Below are 23,525 nucleotides of genomic sequence, written 5' to 3'. Positions count from 1 at the left end.
CAGTGCTCTAGTTACTCACTACTTTTGCTTTGAAGTCAGCTCATGAATTTCCTTCTCTTTCTGAAATCTGATCCCTAAGACAGTAAAATGTGTTTGTGTAGTTCTGTTTGTCTCAGTGGTTCAGCCGTACCTGTATATCGTGCGTCTCCATGGTTGGAAGTGGAGCAAACACAGAGCAATTTTCACTCAGATCAGGCAGTTCATTTAGAGGTGGTAATGATGGCTATAATTCTCCACCTGAGCACCCATGGCCATATCTTCAGCCCGTGTTAGAGGTTTTTGAAATGAAGAATGATACGTATCATTTCAAATGTTCTCCCTATTTCCCACTCTGCCCAAACATACAAACATTCACTGTCCAACCTGAGAAAGCGTGTTGAGCTACGTAGCATTTGTTTCATTCCAGATGAACATTTCAAACTAAGTTGCTGTTTTTATTCCATGGTATAGTTTCTCGAGGTTTCAAGTAATATTTTCTAGATAAACATGATGTAACAGAATGTACTCCTATGTATTCTTGACTGCATTTATGTATTGTGAAAATGTGTTTTGAGATATTTTAAAAAGTACTTTGAAAACTTAAGTATTTTTAAAAGGAAGTACTTCAGTACTTTAATTCAAGTAATAATTTGACATCTATACTTTGACTTAAGTAATGAAGCTGTGTACTTTGTCCACCAATGTGCATTTCTAGCTAGCAGTCATGTCAGCTAGGGATTTACTATTTCTACTTGTTAGCCAACATAGTGTTAGCTAAAAACATAGTTAGCCTAAAAGATACTATATTGCTAACACAGCACATAGTGTTAGCAAGAGAGTGGTTGATCGCTAACATTTGCTGTTGTCAGTTGGTAGCTAATGCTAAGGCACTGTGAGGAGTTTTGAACAGATTTTGAAATAGTCTCACTCTTATACTGATGTCTTTTCATGAGCCATGAAGTAAAATGAAATGATCAGCAACAATATTGCTTGTTTACTTTTAGTAATTTTAGTGCCTGTGAAAGAGTCAGATATTCTGTGAAAAAAACTAATACTCACAAGGAAGTATCTATGTGTAGGACACCACTGGCAAAGTTGGGCAGTGACAAGTATGAAAGCAAATAAGATGTTTTTTTTCTTTAGATATGTTTCTTTTTACATATTGTTATTTACTCAAGTCTGACATGTAAGTATTGTTTTAGACAGAGAAACTCCACCACCAGGGCTTTTCTAGATAAAAGAGCTAATGTACAGGGCTTAATGTATATGTTGCGAGTGCTTCCCTGCTCTGTGAGGACAAGACAAACAGTGTGTATATTTACGGTATCCAGACATTTATTGGGACACCAGAGCATCGATCATGACACAGGTCTGTGACAGGGTAACATTAAACCAGTACATCTGGTCACCTTTTGTAAGCTTACAGTAATAAATCAGAGCTTATAAAGTTTTGTCATTGTTGTGTTACATTTATTCATTTGACCTGGCTGCAAATCAGTACATTACTTCATCACTCTGCACTCTGCAAAAAAGCTGCCCTGACTAAAGAAAAGTAGTACTAATTAAAAAAAGAAATCCATTATTCATATATTGGCTTTGGCAGGAGCCACATCTTTACTATATAGATGATGGTGCTCACAGGAAGTGCAGTTTTCATTCTGGTTATACATTACAGATCGGGGCGCCGGTTTTGGCTTAGTGGCGCCTCAAGCAACCTGTGGCCCCTTATTTCACTCCCCAATCTATCCACCATCTTATCATCATGAAATTAACTAACTTGAAATTAGCTCTAACTTGAAATACAATTTAATTTCCCCCTGGATTTTTCACGTTCTTTTATCTTTTAGTTGCTTATTGATCGAGAAGTGGTAAAATTATACTAATTGTCATATTCCCTGAGTTTATAAGCCTTATAAATTGTGACACTAAAGTACAATGTTATAATAGCATTTAAACTCCCTATACCGAAAGTTATGTCAAAGGGAAAATAGCTGCTGTGTAAATGGCTTTGTCCTCATTTGGTAAATTTCCCAAGGCATGAAAAAAAAGCAAGAATTCAAGCGCTTTACCTTTGCCCTAAGCTCCCATGTACTAAATCCACCACTGCCAAAAGCTCAGCAGGAAATATGTCAGTATTAAAAAGTGTGCTGCTCTTAGTGAACGCTCTACAATGATGCATCACCATTAAACATTCACTAAAGTTCTCAAGCTGTGGCATGTCTTGTGACTCTTTATGACATATGCCCAGCAGGTAAACAACCTCCACCTGCAGCAGAAGGCGGCAGCGGCAAAAGGAGATCAAGAGAGATGCTCTGTTTCCCTTGCTTCATCTCTCTTTAAAGAAAGTAGACACACAGCAGCTGAAGGTATGGAGAGAAAGGATAGCAGTGTAGCCAAGCAGACTTTATTTCTCCTGCTGTGCAGCATTCATCTGGGAGAAAACGATTAGAGAACCACCTGGAACCCTGATTTGTCTTTCTTCAGCTCATTCTCTCTCACTCCCTGTATGTATATGTGTGTGATGTGAATGTGTATGCAGATAAATGTGTTGTGTAGCACCTTCCTCTCCCTCCAGAGGCCAGCGTCAGTCAGCTAAAGCCTGCAGGGTGTTGCCAGTTTTCTTCAACTCCTAACGCAGATTCATCTTCAGTACTCACCAAGCACCAAGACACTAACCCCCCTCAAAACACACACACACACACACACACAGACAGACAGACACACAAATACACAAATGCTGACTGGACAGTGTGTGTGTGTATGTGTGGGGAGCATCAAAAAGCAAGTGATAAGAAAGGGAGAGGGAGGATGGATGTTTGTGCATGGTGCACATTGAGCGTCTGCAGGCACGTACACTCATGTAGATGCAGGGCAAAGGAAGGTTGCAGGGGAAAGTGTATGTATGTATGTGTGTGTGTGTGTGTGTGTGTGTGTGTGTGTGTGTGTGTGTGTGTGTGTGTGTGTGTGTGTGTGTGGGTTTGTGCGCGCAGGCCACCTGAGAGTCATCAAATGAGTAAGGGAGTGAAAGACACCAAAGGAGAGCAGGGAAGGTCGAGCAGAGATAGCAGAGGCAGAATAAAAAGGTGTGTGTGTTACCTTTTGGGTCCGGGGCAGCTCTGGTTATTAGGCGGGTTGGGGTGGTGGGATGGGAGGTGATTTGTTGGGTGGTAGGAGGAGGAGGAGGGGCCATGGTAGTGACTGACACATTATCTACAGACAGACAGGGAATGGGATAACACACATACACAAATGCTACATTCACTACACAAAAACATGCAATGACATTTCAACAAAGGCGATGCAGGGTTTTACAGAGAAGTCACATAAAACAGGACACATGCTTTATTATTGCTGAATATTAACTATGCTCACAAGCTACTATATCTCAGCATCCTACTCTATCAACTCATTGGACAATACTCCCAGAGAGAGTTTGGCTTTTGGAAGAAGGTTTAAGAAGGGAGAAGAAAAATGCAACAACTGGAGGAAAGAGTTATTTCAAATATGCTGATCAGCAATCCAGGCTGATGCCATTTCGATACGAGTGACAAATGTTACTAATTATTTTCCCAAATTGACTGTTTGTGCGAAATGGAATCGATCTGGACTCCTGACAAGCGATAAGGACATGGACAAATGGTGTTCTCTGGCAGGCCCGTGGGTCTGCAGAGGGGGTTAAAGAAGACGTTTACAATAGCAGGGACACGCTGTAAAGCAGGGGCTGACGAGAATTACACCTGGCAGCATGACATTCATCTATGATGCAGCAATCGGAGTATATAGGAACACATTCTCTATCACTGACACATTTTCTATGGTACAATGGCAGGAGAGACAGAGACATTGTCTGTGACAGATGCATTCCCAATGGAACAGTGCCATGCAGGGACTGAATCATTCGATAGCGAACAATAGCTTGGATCTTGACACATTCTCCGAAATCAATGGCTGAGACACAATGGTAGGTAGAGAGAGGGAGAAGGAGACAAGTTCATATTGGCGTTAAAGACAAAAATAATAGCTGACGAGAGCTGAAAGGATGGAGAAGTGGGTGTGAAAGTGTGTCTGTGTAAGCGTGTTGGCACTTAAAGAGTGAATAGCATGCCACTTTATCAAACAATCTCTGTGGAACGGCAACTTTCAAAGCTTTCCACGTACTTGAAGTCTTAGAAAACACACGCACACACACACACACATAGAGATGAATATGTAGTCCACACAATGATTCTTTAAAAATTCACACAGGCTTATGCACACACACACACACACGCAAACCCAGACTACGTGCTCATGCACACTCATACAGAAAAGCATAATTGGCCATGAACACACACCCTCAAAGGCATGTACAAAGGCGAAGCACACAAACACACACACTCACACATACACACACTGCCCTTTCCTGCTCAGGAGTAATTTATTGGTAAGTATTCCTCTGTCTCTTCTCTCCCTTTCTCCCACTGGCCCTGAGATCATCAATCTCTTTTTGCACTCTTCTTATGTCAGCACTATACCTCCCCCGTTCTTTTTTTCTTTTCTTACAGCCCCACGCGGTCGTCTCCTCGTAAAGAACTGTACATGATGCACAGAGTATTTCGTAGGGAAGACAAAAGGATGAGGTGAGTTTTCTTAGAAATAAAGTGAGAGAGGAAGCAAAAGAAAAATTACCCAACAATTACCTCAGATGGTGCGTCTGCTGCACTTTTGTGTAAGTGTGTTTCATGTTTGTGTGGATACATGCATGTGTGTGTGTGCGTGTGTGTGTGTGTGTGTGTGTGTGTGTGTGTGTGTGTGTGTGTGTGTGTGTGTGTGTGTGTGTGTGTGTGTGTGTGTGAGAGAGTGTGTGTGTGTGGTTGTCATTTAAGTCTGAGGATTAATGGCTGAGGGCGCTGCGATAATTAACTGGACAATGATTAATTTCTCCTCATGACCTAAAAATGTGCTTTCTCATATTTCCAAGTGTTTTTTTTAATCTTCCTTCCACCACATCTTCGTTCTTTTTCTTCTTCTTCTTTTTAACCAAACTCTCTTTTCCTTATTTGCAACCCCCCCTCCCTCCTTCATTTGTCTGCGTCTCTGGTTTCATTCCTCGGTGACTTCGTTCCCTCACAGCCTCTCTTCAACTTAATTAAGGAGAATGCCATACAGCTGTCGTACTCTTGGCCGATAGCGTCATTTTTTTTTCTACATCATATTGTTATTCATTAACACTATATGGCTGCCAATCAGGCACACAGCCCATGTTATTTCCAGGGATGGATGTGGCGGCACTTGCGATAATGACGTTTCTACTCGTATCTCATTCTGGCAGAAGTGTGCCTGAGGATGCTGCTGCTGCCATTTTGGATGAGTCCTGTTATTCCTACATGTTCACTGGTCCTGATTATAAAGGGGCCTTGCCCAGAGCAGTGGCAGCTCCAGCTGTCAATCAGTGCAATGAATGCTGGCCACTGGTCAGAGGTCCACAGCTCAGGCCAGAAAGGCCAACACTGATTGGCTGAAGACTCACTTGAAATTCTCTCAGACACCAATAGAGCTGCATTTGTCATGTGTGGTGGGTAACAGTTTTCAAGACAATTTTTCCAAACAAAATTGACTCCACATTATCTCCGTCTGGCTTCCTCTGCCACAAGCCGCCAACCTATTTCCACTCTCACTCTCATTCCATGTTTTTTTGAAAGTCTCACTTCATTAAATGAATGTCTATGTTTTTTATTCCAATTATCCTGACGGCTCATTACAACAACCAAGGAGACACAGACTAATCCCTGGTCAGCTAGTATCCCACTCCTGTACTCGATGTACCGATCCTTTCTTTTTCTATTACTCCCCTCTGCTTTCCAGGAATCATGCTATATGACTATTAGTGTCTATGTTTTACAGATACACACACACACACACACACACACACACACACACATACACATAAGTGAGTTACGTATGCAAACGAACAATTATTTTCTCTGATTCTCTTCCTCTCCATCTTTCTTTTGCTTTTCTTTCTTTCTTTCTTTCTTTCTTTCTTTCTTTCTTTCTTTCTTTCTTTCTTTCTTTCTTTCTTTCTTTCTTTCTTTCTTTCTTCCTCTCTCTCTCTCTCTCTCAGCTTCTCCCACACTCTCTCATGCAATTCAATTCTAATGGGTTTTATTGGCTTGGCGATTCATCTGAGTGCAGCAGCTCAGTTCAATTACATAAGGGAGCCCTCCGGGCTTTCAGCAGACAATCTGCAACATTCTCCTCCGAGTCACACGCACACGCCTTCACGTGCGTCTTTGTGTATAGACATAGACATAGACACACACACACACACACACACACACACACACACACACACACACACACACACACACACACACACACACACATAAAAAATCCAATTTCTGTTTAACAATGGTGGCACAGAGATGAAACAACCAACAGAGGCCACATCCTTTCACATTCAGTAGAAACTTGCGTGAGCCTGTGTGTGCTTTGTGATTCATTTAAGCATACTTCCCACATTTGTTACATTAATGTATTTCTGATAGTTGCAGAAAGTTAATTTCTTCCCTCTAACTTGTGAACACTTGGTGTATGTGCACTCCAATGAAAAGTATCTCACTCCTTCAGAAAATCATTAGCACAAATCTGGAAAGCTATCCTCTATTATCGGAAAAAATATACGTTTACATGGACCAGTTACAATTAGAAAATGCTTCATGTTAACACCTGAGTCGAAAACCGGCCCATTTGCAAAGGAATGTAATTGTGATTGAGGGAGGTGGTGTACCCCATTTCTTATTTTGATCAATATACATGTAAGTATTTAATCTGATGTCTTTCTTGATAAGATAAAACAGTTCTTACTGAGCATATCTGCTCCATGTGACGTGGGGCAAACATGTTATTACTGGAATGGATGAAAACATGGCGGAAATAAAGCCAAACTCATCTTTAGCTCACATAACTTTTTTACAGGAGACTTTGATGATTGCTGAATTTTTCAATGGTCTTAAGGTTGGATACACTGAGTTGTTTAGATAAGTTTATTGAAAGTTGAACAAAACTGGTGTTCTGTTGAGATGTGCTACATTGTCAAAACATGCTTATAGCTCAAATCCACAGCAGAAGTTATCAATCTGTGCTATGTTACATCACTGCTCCCCTCACTTGCATTTTCAGAGAAAAGGGAGCATGTTTCATATTAGATTGCAGAAAAAACACATATCAATACACTAATATCCCAAGTAATGTTCCCAGCACATGCATGCCCAGACATGCTGAGAAGCTTTTCAGTATCTGGATGCACTATTTGGTAGAACCGCCCCCTTTCCATTGAACCATCAATTAAATCCGTAACCCCTCCCTTCTCTCCCACTACCTGCAGATTACGCTGGCAGAGAACTCTGTGCATGACAAAATGGTTTTATTCAGATTACATGCTTGATGCATGTACATGCACATCTTATGCGGATCTCTTTATTTAGCTGCCATGTCAACAGAGAAATTGGAATCTCTAATCAGAGGGATTTTCATCTGCTCAAGGAAATATTGCACTTGGAACTTCAGGTAATGAGAGCACCCCTGTGAGCAATGACCACTTTTTGGGGCTTACAGTTAGGGATGCACCCATCCTACTTTTTAGGTCCCAATACCGATATCAATACCTGGGCTTTGGTATCTGCAGATACCAATTAGTCGATCCGATCCTGGGTATTGATTTAACAATCTCTATTCCTCAATGTGAGGATAGAATCATGTTTTGGCAACTTCAGGCTTTTCTGACTTGATGGTGAACTGTACCTGGGTTCCAAGTGCTAAACCAGAGGCTGGAATCCCTTAATTTCAAGGATCCGGAACAATTAAATCCAATAACCTGTCCATATTTTCACACTTTGAATCCATTAATAGAAGGTTTCTTGCTTATTTGCAGTACGCTACAGCTGATGTAAACTTCTTCCTTTGGGCTCCTATTACATTTTTCAGTGCGACTGCCATCCGTGGAAATATTAGCGCTGCACATGTTGCAAGGTTCAGGCAGAGTTGTTAGCAAAGAAGCATGCACCTAAACTGCAGAGCATCTTTATCCTCCATCATGCTCCACCGGGCAAAAATGCACAGACCGGCCGGCGCTGATGACGTAGGAGACGCACATGGCTGTTATAAACACAGAAAAGCATAGAACTGAGATGAATAGATCTGCCATATGGATCTGCACTATACATCGGTCCTTTGTCACTGATATCCGATCTAGCTTTTTGAGTCCGATCTAGCCGATATCCGATACCTGGATCGGATTGGTATATCCCTACTTCCAGTGTAGCCAGCAGTCACCAGCTTCTTTGCCTTTGTTTACAAGTTGATAGAAGCTCGAGACGCAAGAATGGAGTTGGTGTTAAGACACATTTAGCCAAACTTTCAAGCAGATATCTGTGACATTACGTGAAGCTCCATTGTTGTAAGATAACTAGGTTCCAGGATGCATTACTATTTGTGTTTCTCCATTTGCTCCCCATATGGACTGTTTTCCTGCGTACAGCGAATACCAGCTGAAATGCATGTGAGTGATAAACTCCCAACAAACATAACACTTCCAACACCTAAATCCAGAGCCTGTGCCTGTAAATAGAGATTATAAACAGATCAAAGCTCACAGGCTCACAAACCCATACATAGAGGAAAAATTGTGACCACATAGTCAGATAAAGCTCAGCTTTGATGCATCACGACTTTGCATCGCTCTTAGGAATGTCTGCTACCTCTCGCTCTCTGTTCTCCTGTGCCAGCATTAAGCTTGTCTCCCTTCACAAAGTAGCAGCGCCTAAAGCACCTGCAACAAATTGGCAGACACATTTTGCCTGAGTTTGTACCCAGCATTCAGACCCTGATGGCAGATAACTCTCACAGAGGGAAGGTTGACATAAACTGAAAGGAAGGAGAGAGACGAGAGGGAGCGCTGCTAGTTTTTTTGCACCTGCAATAAAATGATTCCTTTTCTGCTGACTCATCCTTTATCACACACAACCTCCAGCGATACCTCCTTTTTTCCCCTCCCTCAGAGCACCCTGGGATTCCCTCTGGGAAGGCTGGAAGCCAACTCAACTGACATCCCGTTTATCTGACAAGCTGCGGTACTGAATGTTAACCTGCCTCCGACCTCCACTGTCCTTCTTCCCTCCCTCCCCATCTTTCTTTCCTCCCTCAGTTACACTCTTCCCTCTCTCTCTCTGCGCCTTGCGCCTTCCTGTCAGAAATCCGGGGCCTTCTTGGAGTGAAGACACTGAACTGCAGCTGAACCGAGAGCGGAGGGCAAAGCAGTTCCAAGGTGAAAACAGTAGAATGGGTGTGGGAGGAGAGGAGGGAGACGAGGAACTGGACAGGTGGTGTAAAAGAGGTGAGAACAGCGGGCAGAGACAAAAGAAGGAGAGGATGCTGAAGAAAAAGAAGAAGCAACCCAGGATGGAGAATAACAGAAGAGAGGTGTAGGAGAAAAAGAGGCAGAGAGGTTGAAATCATAGTGACTAGAAGAGAAAATAAGCCAACAGAGAAGATGAGTGAGAGTGGGATGATATTCTATGATTTAATTTTAACCTCTAAAGTCTTTAGGTAAGCGGAGAGCTTTGCTACAAAATGAAATATTCACTTTTTCAGATAAAAAAATAGAAAAATAAGACACCCACTGTAACACTGTGGGTGCAGGAATGATGAAAAGCATACACTGGATAAGTGTTTTGAGTTATGAGTCAGCTTAACATATTTTACAGAGAGGAGTCATTTTTATTTTCAATATTGACTGATGAACTTTGTGTTTAATCATCAGGAGGAAGCACTTCACTCGCAGGTGTTAAGCCCATGAGGTTTATTTGCTTTGGCAGTGATGCTCAGCAAACACACACAGTTTTATAGTCATGTAACATTCACAAGGACACACATATAACTTTAATTATCATCAGCTAAGTGTAAGGAGTAAATATGACATTTCCTGATTAGAATTAGCATCAACTTATTTAGGTTATCAGCCGTGACTTACAGGAGAGTTAAGAGCAATTTTCAGGCGTCTGTGCAGTATTTTGATGGCTGAATCAACAACTCTGAGCTTTTGAGATAAGGTTTGAAACAATCTGCCCAGTAGGCGAGAAGAGTTTTTTGAGGTACTGCAAAACATTTCTGATGTCGGGCAAAAGGATTTAAGAAACTGATTTCTGGAAATCCGGGATGCAGAGCAGGCTAATGCTGGTCGTTTTTCTGGCCTTTTATGGATTCTAGTTGAGGAAAGATTTTCTTTTATTTTAAATGTACCATTTTTTTTTTAATGAAAGATGATAAGAAATAAGAAAAAGGCAGCCAAATCTAATTAATGACCAGCACAGAGCAATGGCATGAAATAAAAAAGACAAATGATGAAATGTAGAGGAAGAAAAAATGGGCACAGCGGAAAACAAATGAAGACGATGGTTAAAAAATGGTGAGGGAGGGCGAACTGAGGAGGATGGAGAAAGACAGAACACTTTTCTACAGTGGTGGCAACACACATCAAAGCTCAACGTGTCTAACCTTCTGGATAGGGAGCGAGAGAAAAAGACACACACAGTGACGGAGAGTGGGAGGGAGAGGGAGGGGAAGTGGGAGGGGGATGTCACCTTTCATCTTAGTACTGTTGCCACTGCTGGATGCCTGTGGAAAGCTGCCATTATGCGCGCTGTTTGATGCGAAACGTGCACGTACCAGGGCTTGATGCGTGCGCGCGTGTGTTTCGAGGGAAAGAGAGGGTTAGTGTGATGGAAAGATGAGGGGGCGCTAACCAATAGCAGTCTAAAACGTTACATAAGATATCATGTCTCTATTCCCTCCATGGGCTCCTTCGCCTCTGATCTCCCGATCAGGTGCTCGGGCGCAGTGACAGGAGCAGCCATCAGGGTTGTGTAGATCAAAAGGGCAACCCTGCTGAGTGACAGTAGTGTGCAGGTAATTAGGCCAAAACACAAGCGTATTGAATATGAAACCCATCTAATGATGAGCCTGCTTTGCGGTTTGGCTTTGCTTGCCGTCCCCATTTAAAACCTTACAGTTCCAATCTTGTGCTTATTTGACAGCAAGTGTTTTCAGGCGTTTCATGAGTGGATTGCACAACACTCACATGAATCGCAACCTTGTTTTTCAAATGTTCTTCAAACTCCGGGAGAAAGTTGTCCAATTTGTCACTTCTCCTGTGAAAGATAAGTTTATGGCGTAACAAGAAAGCTGCTCAGCGTGCAGTTTTTTGCTGGGACAGCCTTCATTAAGAATTCAGAAACCACAACTGAATCTTGGTGAAAAATCTGGGAAAACTTGGACAACAAAAGCCTCCTACCCACATTGTCTTCCAAAGCACTCTGATTCCTCTGCACAAGCAACAAGCAAATATGAATCCCTTGAATATTCAATACAACATGTGCTCCACTGTTGTTTTCTGCCAATAACTCAGATTTTCAACAGATTCAGCAAACTCTTCACCCAGCGTTACCTTCTCTTGTCTTTGTATCCCACGTGCCAGCTTTTATTGTGAAATTCATCAACTTGTCTAGACTTCTTGTGCCTTTATTTATTGCACTTGATGATTAAAGTTACTCTGAATTCCATGTAGAGACAAAAGGGTCACAGGGGATGAGATAAATTGGCTCTTTACAAGAGATAGCTTGAATAATGATGTTGGTGACTAGTATCTGAGCATGGTAGCCAACATTTTCTTGTGGGATCAATATCTCTGCAGAATCAATTGCACAGGAGGTTTAGCAGAGGTTTCCTGCTGTGCATCAAATCAGGAAAACAAATAAAACCTGAAAGACAGATGAGACAAGCATCCCTATTTAATGGGTCTGTTGCCCAGTGCAAGAATAGCCAGACTCCACAGACAACTTGCAGATAAAAGCATCAATAAAATTCAAGAGTTTCTTTAAAAATATCATCAAAATGCAAAGAAAGGAATGTATCAAACAAAAGATCCATCAAATTTAAAATTACACACAACTCTGAAGAACTGCCTGGGATGCCAAGACTTAAAAAGAAAACAAAAGATGAAAAGAATGAAACTTTTGAAGCCCACCTTGAGAAATATATAAATGCAGCCGTGGTTACTCACCATACACAAGTAGGGTGTAATGATCAGCAGCGCGTCCGTAGTTGTTCTGGGCCTGGCACAGGTACGTCCCATTATGTGATTGGCTGAGACGGGAAATCTGAAAGGTGGGGCCAGAGATCTCCGCCCTCTCAGGTAAGGTGTCATTAATCTTTGACCACTGGGTGTTCCTTGGCCTGAGAGAGAGGGAGAGAAAGAGAAACAGAGAAGTCTTGATGATAAGTGTATATGCATACTTCACGTTGCCTTACACATGCTTGCACACTCACGCATATAACCCAACAACAGCATAGTATTCAACCTCGACTCTATCTGTTTAAATGCAGCCAGCTTCAACACTCTCTGTAACGATCAATAATTTATGACTTTGCACCGTGTTTCATAAACAGCATTGCAAGGGGTCACAATTTCAAATGAAATTGGACAGTGAATATCTCTAGAGTTGCATTATTAACAGGTTCTGTCTCTTTAAATGTATATGTGTGCTATATGAGGCTGCTAACATTTGCAACAGCCAGAATTCCTTTGGTTTTGCTCTGATTAGGAGGGAGTGTCAAACCTACTGGTACAGTGCACAGGACCTGTGTAAAACAGAGTCAGCAGGGCTGCTTAACAAGCTGTTGAGGGTCTGTTAAGAAGACCCTCAACAGCTTGCTGCTTGTTAAAGAGACATGACTTTTTCACAGAGTAGAAACAGAACCAACAACATTAAAAAAAATACTTCACCCAAAGTGCACAGGCTTCTGCAGTAACATAGCAAGCATGTATTCAAGTAAAACAATGTGTTTTACAGCAAATCCTATATATTGTATAGAGGATAATGGACGCTTGCATGGTAGATAACGTATATTAGCAACAGATTAAATAAGGTCTATTGACAAAAATAGTGCTCAGTAAATAATGTGTAGTATACAGTATCTATCGCATCTATCACTGATAGATAGATACATGAAATACAATGTATAGTATATTGCACAGGTAATATACTGCAAAGACGATAATATATGATGTATTACACAGTTAATAAGGTGTATAGCACAGTTGAAAATAAATGGTCTATTACACAGTGGATAATGTATGGTAAAGTGCAGGGCTTCCCAAAGTGTGGTTTGGGACCCGCTGGGGGGTTACGAAACACAAATGGGGGGGTCGTGATTTTTTTTTAAGTCAGCTAAAAATATGTTTTATTATTATTTTTTGTTTATTTACCTTGTTTTCTTATGTTTATATTCCTTTTTGTTTTTACTGTTTATTATTATTATTTCTTTATTATTATTATTATTATTATTATAATAATTATTATTATTAATATTATAATTATTGTTATTATTATTATTATTATTATTATTATTATTATTATTATTATTATTATTATTATTCATTTTCTCTTATCTTTGTGGGTTTTGTGTTACTTATGTACAATTTGTTAACTTGTGGTGAACATGCAAAAGAAAGTTGAATGACAAAAGTTATCTAAAAATAGTACACAACACACAAATGGGGGGTCGTGAGATTTCTTACAGAATGTTTTTTTTTTTAAGTTATCTAAAAATAGTAAATTTGACCCATTATAGTAAGAAATATCCACAGAAACAGTAGCGAACCTTGAAATAAAACCTACAAAATAGAAAATGTAATGAGTTTTCTGCCTTTCTTTGTTGCTTGATGACTCCTAAGTTTAGGGTTAGTGAACAGTTAATTATCAAATGCATCAATAGCAGTAGGTTAATTCATAACGGCAACACGAAACACAGCCACATGCTCATATAGGTAGGGTCACTTTCTGCAGACCAGCTAAATGAAGCCACATTAAATCACTTTGAGGGACAATGGGGGTCACGAGTCTTTGGCACCAATATTTTGGGGGTCGCGGGCTGAAAAGTTTGGGAACCCCTGGTATATTGCACGCCACGGTGGATAATATATGGTATACTGCACAGTTAATAAGATATATTGCACAGTTGATTAAGTATGGTATATACAGGTAATAAGGGACAGTATATTCCACATTCAATACTGTATGGCATATTGAACAGTTAGTTATGTGTAGCATATTGCAGTCAGTAACTTATATTGAACAGTTGATAAAGTATATTGCCTATAGATAATTGTACAGTAGGTAATGTATGCAACACATTGAATAATGTTTAGTTAGTCTATAAGGGCTGCACGGTGGTGCAGTGGGTAGCATTGTTGCCTCACAGCCAAAAGGTTGCTGGTTGAAATCGCTGGCCGGGCAGGTGCCTTTCTGTGTGGAGTTTGCATGTTCTCCTCGTGCATGTGTAGGTACTCCGGCTTCCTCCCACAGTCCAAAAACATGCTCACCAGGTTAATTGATCACTCTAAATTGTACCCAGCCTTCCGCCCGAAGCCAGCTGGGATAGGCTCTAGCCCCCCCTCGTGACCCCTAACTGGATAAGCTGTCAAGATAAAGGATGGATGGATAGTTAGTCTATAAATACATTGCCCAGGCAGTAACGTATATATCAGTGGTAGAAATGTGATTACTGAGATCGGGATAATGTACCAGACATCAGGTGTGTGAATTGGTGGAGTAAGGTCAGGTGTGACAGGTCAGTGCATGTTGCGGTCCAGTGAGGAAGACACGGCCTATCTTTCTTATGCTACATGTGTTTCCACATTTGGGGAGTTTTTTTTAGAATTTTAAAGTTTTCTTTTTCTTTTGCTGTTGTGAAATCATCACATAGAAAAGTAGTTTCATAATGAGCTTATGTGTAAGCATATAAGCAACACAGAAATGACCCCCCCCCCCACTACACTTGTACAACACCAGTCTTAAAGACATCTTGGTAAAGCTGAAATGCTGAGGGATATCAAAAATGAGAGTGAAAGGAGACAAGGGATCAAAGCCCAGGGAAGGCACTGACGGATGCTATAAAAAGAGGGGTGAAAACTCAGGGTTACAAGCCCGCAGGGAGACTTTGACATGAGAAGAAAGTATGAAAGGGGTTTGAAGAACCAGCCAATGGCATAAGAGGGTTGTATCCTGACAAATAATGAGGAGATTGATGGTCAGAGGGCAGCCATGGTGTGAAAGGGTTGGCAGGAAGGGACAGGGAGGCAGATGAGAGAGAAATAGGGTGTCAGATGTGTGGGGTGAAGAAAAAGAAGAGAGGCGAGTGTGACTACAGGTGGAGGAAAGATGGGAAGAAGAAGAGTTGGTGCGGTGGTAGACGAAGGGTTGGAGCAGACAAAATGAATTGGTCATGAAAGACGGGCAGGCAGAGCAGACAGGAGGTGTGAGGATTACAGAGACATCCTGGGGAGCAAAGCTGTGTGTGTTTATGTGTGTGCATGTGTGTGTGTGTGTGTGTGTGTCTGGCTGAGTGTCACGGCTCCTGCCACCCTGGCCAGATTACAAACCTGACTCATCTGGGTTCTAATCCCTCAGGACGTCTAATTAGACCTCTTTCTTGCTTAGTCACACGCACTCTCTCACTATTCCAACACACACAAACAAATCACCCCTCCTTCACTGACACACACACACAAAGTCTACTCCCACATGCAGTAATTCCTTCAAACGCTAAACACATAAACAAGCAGGCAATTAAGCATAAATGACAAAATGTCGTCTCCATCGCTCCTTGAAAACAATGAGTGTCCCCCTCCACAAAAAGGAAGTGGCATATAATTGGTCATTAATACTTAACAGGCTGTTAGCAGGGCAAGGGAGCAAAGGAGGTGTCTGCAATGTATGAGTGAATGATTGTGTGTGTGTGTGTGTGTGTGTGTACGTGTGTGCGTGTGTGTGTGTGAGTGCATGTGTGTGCAGACGAGCGTGGGATGAGGGTCAGATTTTTGGGCAGCCTGCTGTCTCATTTCTCGTCATTACACACATGCATGCATCACGCAGGCACACACACACAAACACAGTATCGCCGACCAGCCATTACAAAGCTTTATCGGGGCTTCAGCCAATACGCTCCTCAGCCAGACCTCACTGTGGGATTTCACTTAGCTAACACACTAAAACACACATGCACACACACACACGTTGGCTGCATCAAGCTTTACTGAGGAGCTTTAGTGGACTTGGTGCCCACAGACAGACGGACCATCTAGGACAGGGTTTAGGAGCTTAGGACCCAATACCCTCCTGGAAAGTGCACAAAGGGATGTGAACACACACACACTGGAAACAGGCTTTGTTTCAAAGCTGGCACTCAAAGTGTTGACTGCTGATTTGGTTTCGTAGCTGTACCCACACACTGACAGACACATACAAGTTTTTGATAGGTATAAAGCTGCTTTTCTCTTTGTCCTTCATGCAATAAAATATGGATTATGTTGTTTTTATACATCTCACAAACATTAAACTTTATGTTTTACTGCAGATGGCGTGCAACTCTTCTGGCACTGCAACCAAGACGATGTAATTGCTGCCTTGTTTTTGTACGACAACTGTATTAGATCTAATCAAACACTACATTTAGTACCATGCTTGAGTTGCCAGGAGGTAAATTGGGGTGAAGAGAGGGTTTGCAATGTGTCCATTAACATTGTTTGCTTTTTCCCTCTGGCAGCGTCTTTTTTCTGTACAAATCCATGCAGATCAGTATTTTCATCAGCAGTGTCCCAACCCCAGAGGTGCCCTTAACACAAATTGTTTCTTGTCACTGCGCTCACAGCGCTCTCAGATGAAAATAGTTCAACTTTTGGGGCACCACTGCGCACGTCAATGTCATTCCGAGTGTTAATTTCATTAATGAAAATTATGATCAAACCTTTATGCCAATGGCTTTTTTGTCCATGATGAAGAGGAAACAATATTGACCTTAAAATACATTACTGGTGATAAAAACTCTGATGTAGTTTTTTTTTTGTTTTTATCAACAAGACAATGACAAGACTTAAATGTTACCCCCGCTGTATCTGATCTGTCAAATCAAATGCATTGATGGGCTCAGTGTTCACTTGTTCACTTACTTGTAACAAGTGTACTTTGGGTACAAGTTCTCACTGCCACCATGCATCTTTCCCATTATCACCGATAACTTTCCCCGGTGTATGTCAGTCTAATATTTGATGTTTGCTGTTTTTTGCTGAAAGCTCTGTGTCAAAACCTCTAAATCCTGGTTTGGTGATATGTCAGCATGTTGAGTAAGATGTTCTGTAGTTTCGATCAACTCTCAATTATCAAAGATGGAGATGCAGTTCACAGTGAACTGAATGTCAGTCCTGTCTACTTGCCACTATAGGTGCAATTAGGGATCATTGTAAAAGTGCAATCCAATCCATTTTCTTTACCCTTCAGAGACTTATCTGAAGGGTTTCAACTTTTGTCAAAATGAGCCGGCAGATCAACTTTGGTTCGCTGTATGGCTTCCCAAATTGTTTGTAGGGACACGTTGGCCATTGTGAGTAAGACACTCCAGACAGAATGGATCGAGCAGCAGTACAGATGAAAGGAATAGAAAGTAAAGATCTAACTTCAAAAATAAATCAAAGAAGATGTGGGTTATTTACTATTATTAGAAGTTACAAGAGAGGACCCCAAATAGCAGAGCAGACTGAGACCTGGTGCATGCACTCAGGCTACAGGGCCCATCTTTTCCATATATAACTAGACATCTAGCCATAGTGGGCAGAGAAAGAGGGTTCTTAACTTGACTCGGAGTACGAATCATTTCAGCATATGACCACTTTTATCCATGTGCAAAGACTAAAACTGACTTTCTTTACACTAAAATTAGACTTAACTAAAGCGGGCAAAATGACTTAAATGTGACTAAAACTGATCAGGCATAGTTGTGTTTAGACCAAGCGGCGACCTCCGGCCGCAATAATTGAAGCCAATGCAGAAGTGTCAAAAACTGCAGTTCCTCAAGTGTCCACTTGAGGCTGGCTCCAAAATGCTTCAAAACAGCACTTCAGAAAAGCAGATGGGTGACGTCACGGATACTACGTCCATTATTTATACAGTCTATGGTTAAGGCTACGACTAAGACTGCATCTAAAATAGCAACCAAAATGAACACTGGTCACTCCTCTACCACCGACCAATCAAAACAACAAAGGGGCGGGACTTCTGATATTAACTTTGTAGACAGCAATAGAAGAATGGAAAACCTTTTTTTTGAGGGTAATTTCTTCTTCTTCTTCTTTGTAAAATACCATTGAGTGAAAGCAACATGAAGCTCACAGAGCATTTTGAAACTGACTTGGGGATCACTACAAAGAGGTGCCAAAGGGTGCCAACTTTGATAACAGAGCAAAAGCAAGTGCCGGTAAGATGTGCTCTGAGATTGAAACTCATTCATGGACGCAGACCCTATCTCCCCCTTGCCCACTGTTGGCATCCAGGTAAGTAATAAAGGTGGGGATAAAAAACACTGAGGTTCAGGAAAAGATTGTTGTTTCCATGAGACATAAATAAAAAAAGAATATCTCATGTCTCTAAAGTAATCCTTTTCACAAGCAAACAAAGCTTCAAAATGCTGCAGTCACTGTGGGTGCAAAGTGTACTAAAAGATTATTTCAATACACAATGTTCAATACCAACATTTTTGCTTCTTCCGTGGCACTGTGTCACATTTCTTCATTATGTTGACTGAAATGTGAATCTTTGATCTGTGTCAGCCAAAACATAGACCAACATAGGCCGTAATGTATTGTAAATGAATATCATTTCTGGGAGGCAATGCTGTGTGATTTCAATTAAACCTGAAAGCACAATGCCTCTCAGCATTTTGCTTTTATGATTGTGAAATTTCATGTTTTGTTTGATGATGGTGGTTATATTGAAAATGCACATGCGATCCATTAGACACCCTTGGTTTAACTTCAATTGTACTTCAACAGATGATGCATTTTAGATTGATTGGCCCAACGGGGGCTCCTGCATCATTTGTGCAGGACAGCATGTGGTTGTGCTCAATTTCCTGCCCATTTCCAAGGATAGATCTCAGACAGGACCCAGAGATCCTGCAGTAATTATAGGGAATATGTTGAAGTTGTTTCAGATTAGACGTACTTGGTAATTACTTGAAGTTTCCAAGCGAGAACTCTGGAATTATGTAGGCTGGTAATTATATAGAAAGAGGTCAGCTTGGTGTTGATTTGAACAACACATAATAAAAAGGAAGAGGGTTTGGATGTTTTTTTGCTGCTAGCTATTTTAAGAGTATCAGGGAGACACATTCATCTTTTCCTTTTTTTTGGAGGGGGGACTTGCATAAAAGGCTGACAAAGCGCATGTTCTCACACATCTGGTAGCAATCGAGTAAAAAAATTGCATTTTCTGCTGTGGTCAGTAACAACCTCCACGAGCGCAGGTAGCGGTTACTCAAGGACAGCTTCACAACAGCGTTTAAGAAGGAGGGGATTTGTGTGCAAGGTGGATGATAATTACCTGAATCATTTTAAAACTGGCTGTTTCCGCCAAATATATTTCTATAGAATACAACAGAATGGAATAGTACGTTATAGAATAGAATAAAGAGAATAGAATATAATATAATTTAATATTACCCAGCTTTGTTTAATGAATAATAAATAATGACATCTAACGAGCACAGATGTTAGAGCAGCCTGAGGAGCTACTGGGCCCCAAGCTCCACTGATAGAAAAGTGGAGCAACATCCTATCCTCCAATCTAGGCAATGAGAGCAGAGCTCGTGAGAGCATCTCTGAGCTGTGACTGTATTTTGATTCTCTTGATTCACAGAAAAATGCCATTAAAGGGCTGTATTGCACATTTACGACGGTCCCTGAATGTACCTGCAGTGACAGGTGCACTGGACAGACAGTCAGTTCATGGCACTCTGAACTGCATCTGCATTTTCAACAAGGAGTTTATCAAAACTTACTAAATGTTTCTGATGTAACACCAAACTGGATTAAATCAAGCTCTACACACAGAGCTTTTTACAGTAATGGCTGCAACAACGGCAAAACGTCAAATATTAAACAGACGTCCCCGGTTGTGTCTTTGTCACTGATGCACACCAGAGGGTAAAAATCCTCAATGAAGATAAGACAGATGCATGGAGGCAGGGAGAGCTGGTTCATAGAGCACACCTGCTGCAGGTAGAACCCAAGCGAACACTGTGCCCTTCAAATAATAACTCAGCCTGTCACAGGAATGCATCACTTTTATTTTTAAAGATTAGACGCACAGCGGGGGAAACATGGATTTTGAATGCCCGACGTATGATCTATAGCTTATTAATACTAAAAGGGTAGTTGAGTCTATAAATAACTTTACTTACATGCATACTTTTATACACCTTTCGCACATTGCTTGTTACTTACACACACAGACATATAAACATAAAATAGAACAAAAGTGGGCATGTGTTCCTGTTGGCGCCTCTTGGTCAGGTCATGTTTGTAAATGAGAACTGGTTCTCAAACATTTTTTACCTGGTAAAATAAAGGTCTAATACATAACAACGTTGTCATTGTCAATTGTCCTGCGTGCTGTCCTCGCTTTTCACCCGTGCGTGTTTTGCTGTGGAAAAGTGCCGATCAAGTGAGGACTTAAGTTTATGTTCCACCATGATATTGCATGCCATGCAAAACAGTTTACCCCCGCTTTCATGTAAAACATTCAGAAACTGACTTGCACAAACTTTGCCGGAATGAGCTTTTTTCGTGTTGGACATTTCTTCATCTTGTCAACCGCTAACAAGGAAGTGAAATTGATGACGAAACAGATGACATATAGGGCCTGAGGTTAAGGTGATTGGTCAAATTTGTGGAAAAGTTGTGGTGATTGTATAAAGTTGCAGGGCCACACAAAAATCGTGCTGATTGGTTAAATTTGCGTTGATAGTTTTGATCACGATACAGCAACTTCCTGGAGGGACTGGCTTTGATAGGACAGCTGAAGAGAGACAGGAAATGTGGGGAGTAGAGAGTGGGGGGTGCCCCAAATGGTCGAGGCCAGGAGTCAAAACCACTTCAATGGCATATGGGGCATGCACTTAAACTGCTAGGCCAATGGCGCCCGAACAAATCATTTTTGAATCAATAAAATCATCTTTTAATCAACTTTTGTGTTCAATGTGTCTACGTCTTTGTTGGTAGCACGATGAGAAGTGAGATAATGTTTAATGAACGGGTGGTTATGCAGATTAAAATCCTGACAGGGTGAGCAAGACCTGACACAAAACGACAGGATCCTACACACCATCACTGAGACAATATGAAATAGATAATCCCTTACATAGAATGCACTGTCGTTGCACAGTGTAAAAAAAAATGCTGTCATTTCTTCTCTAATGCAACAAAAAACATTCATCACATGCCCACATGCCTTCAGTCATACACACATGTTCAGAGTTCTTCACATTTTCACTTGGATGCCTGATCACTTGACTCTCCATCATCTGTGCTCAAGGTAATGCATACTTGTGGTTCTGACTTTTGCATATCTTACAGGCGCCTGAATTCAAGCATATTCTTTACTGAATAAAAGCACAAACTGAACACATCCTTATCCAGTAACCATTTTACCCTCCTAACAGATTGCCAGAATGAAAGCAGAGCCCCTCAGGCTTGCAGCTCTCTGTGTTGCTGCTACCTGCAGCTACCAGCTGTTTGGTGATGTTACGACCTAAATGTCATTCTCACAGCAGCTCAGAACAATTCCCCAAAACAGTTTAATGTGTGTACTCGCTGTCCCAAATTACCGTTTTAAGAAATTTTATATTTGTAAGGGTTGTCATTGAACTTGGCAACCTCCTGCCTGTTATCGTCAATCAAACGCTCTTTGTGCTTTCTTAAGCCGATTTGTCGAGACTCCGGCGCTTTGTTGAGAGGAACCTTTTATTCTGTCTGAATATTATGTCAGAAATGTATTATGGCAGGGGAGAAAATGCAAACACACTGCTAATGCATGAAAACCCAAAATAGCAACTTGAGCTGTGTTTTGTGCCAGGTGGTAAATGTGTTGGTGTCAGATATTTGGAAGGTGAATGCAGCTGTGTTACTATTCCTCTTTCAAATAACTTTTTGAAGTATGACAACAAGTCTTTATACCCCATGTTACCATGACGTCAAATGATCCTTCATGTGTTCTTTTGTTGCAGAAGAGCTTGCTGTAAATCACATTTTCTAGGAGTAGAGGCGTTAAGTATAAAGACATGTCTTTGATTCAGTGCCTCATTTTTTATTGCTTCTTCATTTCTGCTTTTAATTACCGCTAACAGCAATGACTCTCATTATCAGATTCTGAAGCAAAGTCTTAATGTCATAATTTAAAATAAGGCATAGATAGCAGAAACTGCAGATGGCACAAAACAATTTATCACACACACACACACACACACACACATAAAGACTTACAGTGGGTTCCCAGTGACGGAGCAGGTGAGGCTGAGCGAGTCACCTTCTCGCAGGATTCCCGTAGGAGGAACAATTCTCACTGTGGGCGCAACTGTAGGGAGTGGGAAAGACAAGCTGGTGAGTGGGGGGGAGCACAGAAATCATATGAGAGACCGAACAAGAAAGGCACGATAGACAAGAAAACGATCAAAGTGATCAAAATGGAGCAGCAATCAGAAAGGACAGAAAAACAATCAGAAATCAGAGCGAGCCAGCGGAGGAACAAAGTGGAGGAACAAGAGGAGGAAGGGTCTTTAACATCTGTTTCCAAGGCAACCAGCCGACTAGCCCACGGATGAGACACCTGTTATCATAAGCAGCCCACTGCTCAGGCAGCTGCTGTACTGCACTAACTTCAGGAACGGAGCGATGGGGAGCCAAATCCACTCTGACAGTTGGTCATTATTAGCAGTTCTCTGGCTGGAGGAACCTCGAGCGCACAGATTGACTAAACTGTTGAATATGAATCATTCTGATCCATCAACAAACATTAGTACACGAGTGGCAATTAATAGAAGCCAGAGATAAATGCAGAAGTCCTTGGTGAATATGAATAATATTTATATCTCAGCTGTTTGTTTGTGGCTATATTTATAATATTACAGTATCAGAAGTCATAGTGAACTATACGTAAAGCTAAGAGGATATCAAGACAAATGGTGGAAATTGAATTGTTGTTTAGATAGAAATTTTATTTATTTTTTTAAGTTATATTTTTGGCCATTTTGCCTTTAAAGTGTATAGTGTGTTTGAAAAGTACATAGTGTGTATAAATCTGTAATAGTTGCCATATTCTATTCTATTTTATTTTATTCTATTCTATTTAATTTTATCGTTACTATTATTATTGTTATTATATTTTTAACTAAGTTATTACATTGTTCTATTCCCCTGTCCAGTGTTGTAAGCTGCTGTAACAAAAGAATTTCTCCCAACGGGTGACCAATAAAGTTATCTTATCTTATCTTTATTTGATAGGACAGCTGAAGAGAGACAGGAAATGTGGGGAGTAGAGAGTGGGGGAAGACATGCAGGAATCGGTCGACCGGGAATCGAACTGGCGACCCCTGCGACGAGGACTGTAGCCTCTGTATGTGGG

The 23,525-nt window shown here is 41.1% G+C and overlaps 1 protein-coding gene across 4 annotated transcripts in view; it reads right to left on the bottom strand.

Moving 5' to 3' along the window:
- Positions 1 to 23,525, bottom strand: part of cadm4 (cell adhesion molecule 4) — a 219,250-nt gene that overhangs the window by 5,362 nt on the left and 190,363 nt on the right. For 2 of the 4 annotated variants that reach the window (XM_034698612.1, XM_034698615.1), the window contains exons 5-7: positions 22,388 to 22,478; positions 12,077 to 12,249; positions 3,076 to 3,189 (exon numbers count right to left, since the gene is read on the bottom strand). In XM_034698612.1, coding sequence (XP_034554503.1) covers positions 3,076 to 3,189; positions 12,077 to 12,249; positions 22,388 to 22,478 — 378 coding nt within the window. Of the gene's footprint in view, positions 1 to 2,339; positions 2,660 to 3,075; positions 3,190 to 12,076; positions 12,250 to 22,387; positions 22,479 to 23,525 lie in introns of those variants that run through there. The other 2 variants (XM_034698614.1, XM_034698613.1) reach the window with 2 other exon arrangements.

This window comes from Notolabrus celidotus, chromosome 12 (genome assembly GCF_009762535.1).
Source record: "Notolabrus celidotus isolate fNotCel1 chromosome 12, fNotCel1.pri, whole genome shotgun sequence".
Lineage (NCBI taxonomy): Eukaryota > Metazoa > Chordata > Actinopteri > Labriformes > Labridae > Notolabrus > Notolabrus celidotus.
Note: the sequence above shows the minus strand (reverse complement) of the source record. Positions and strands in the feature narration are given on the sequence as shown.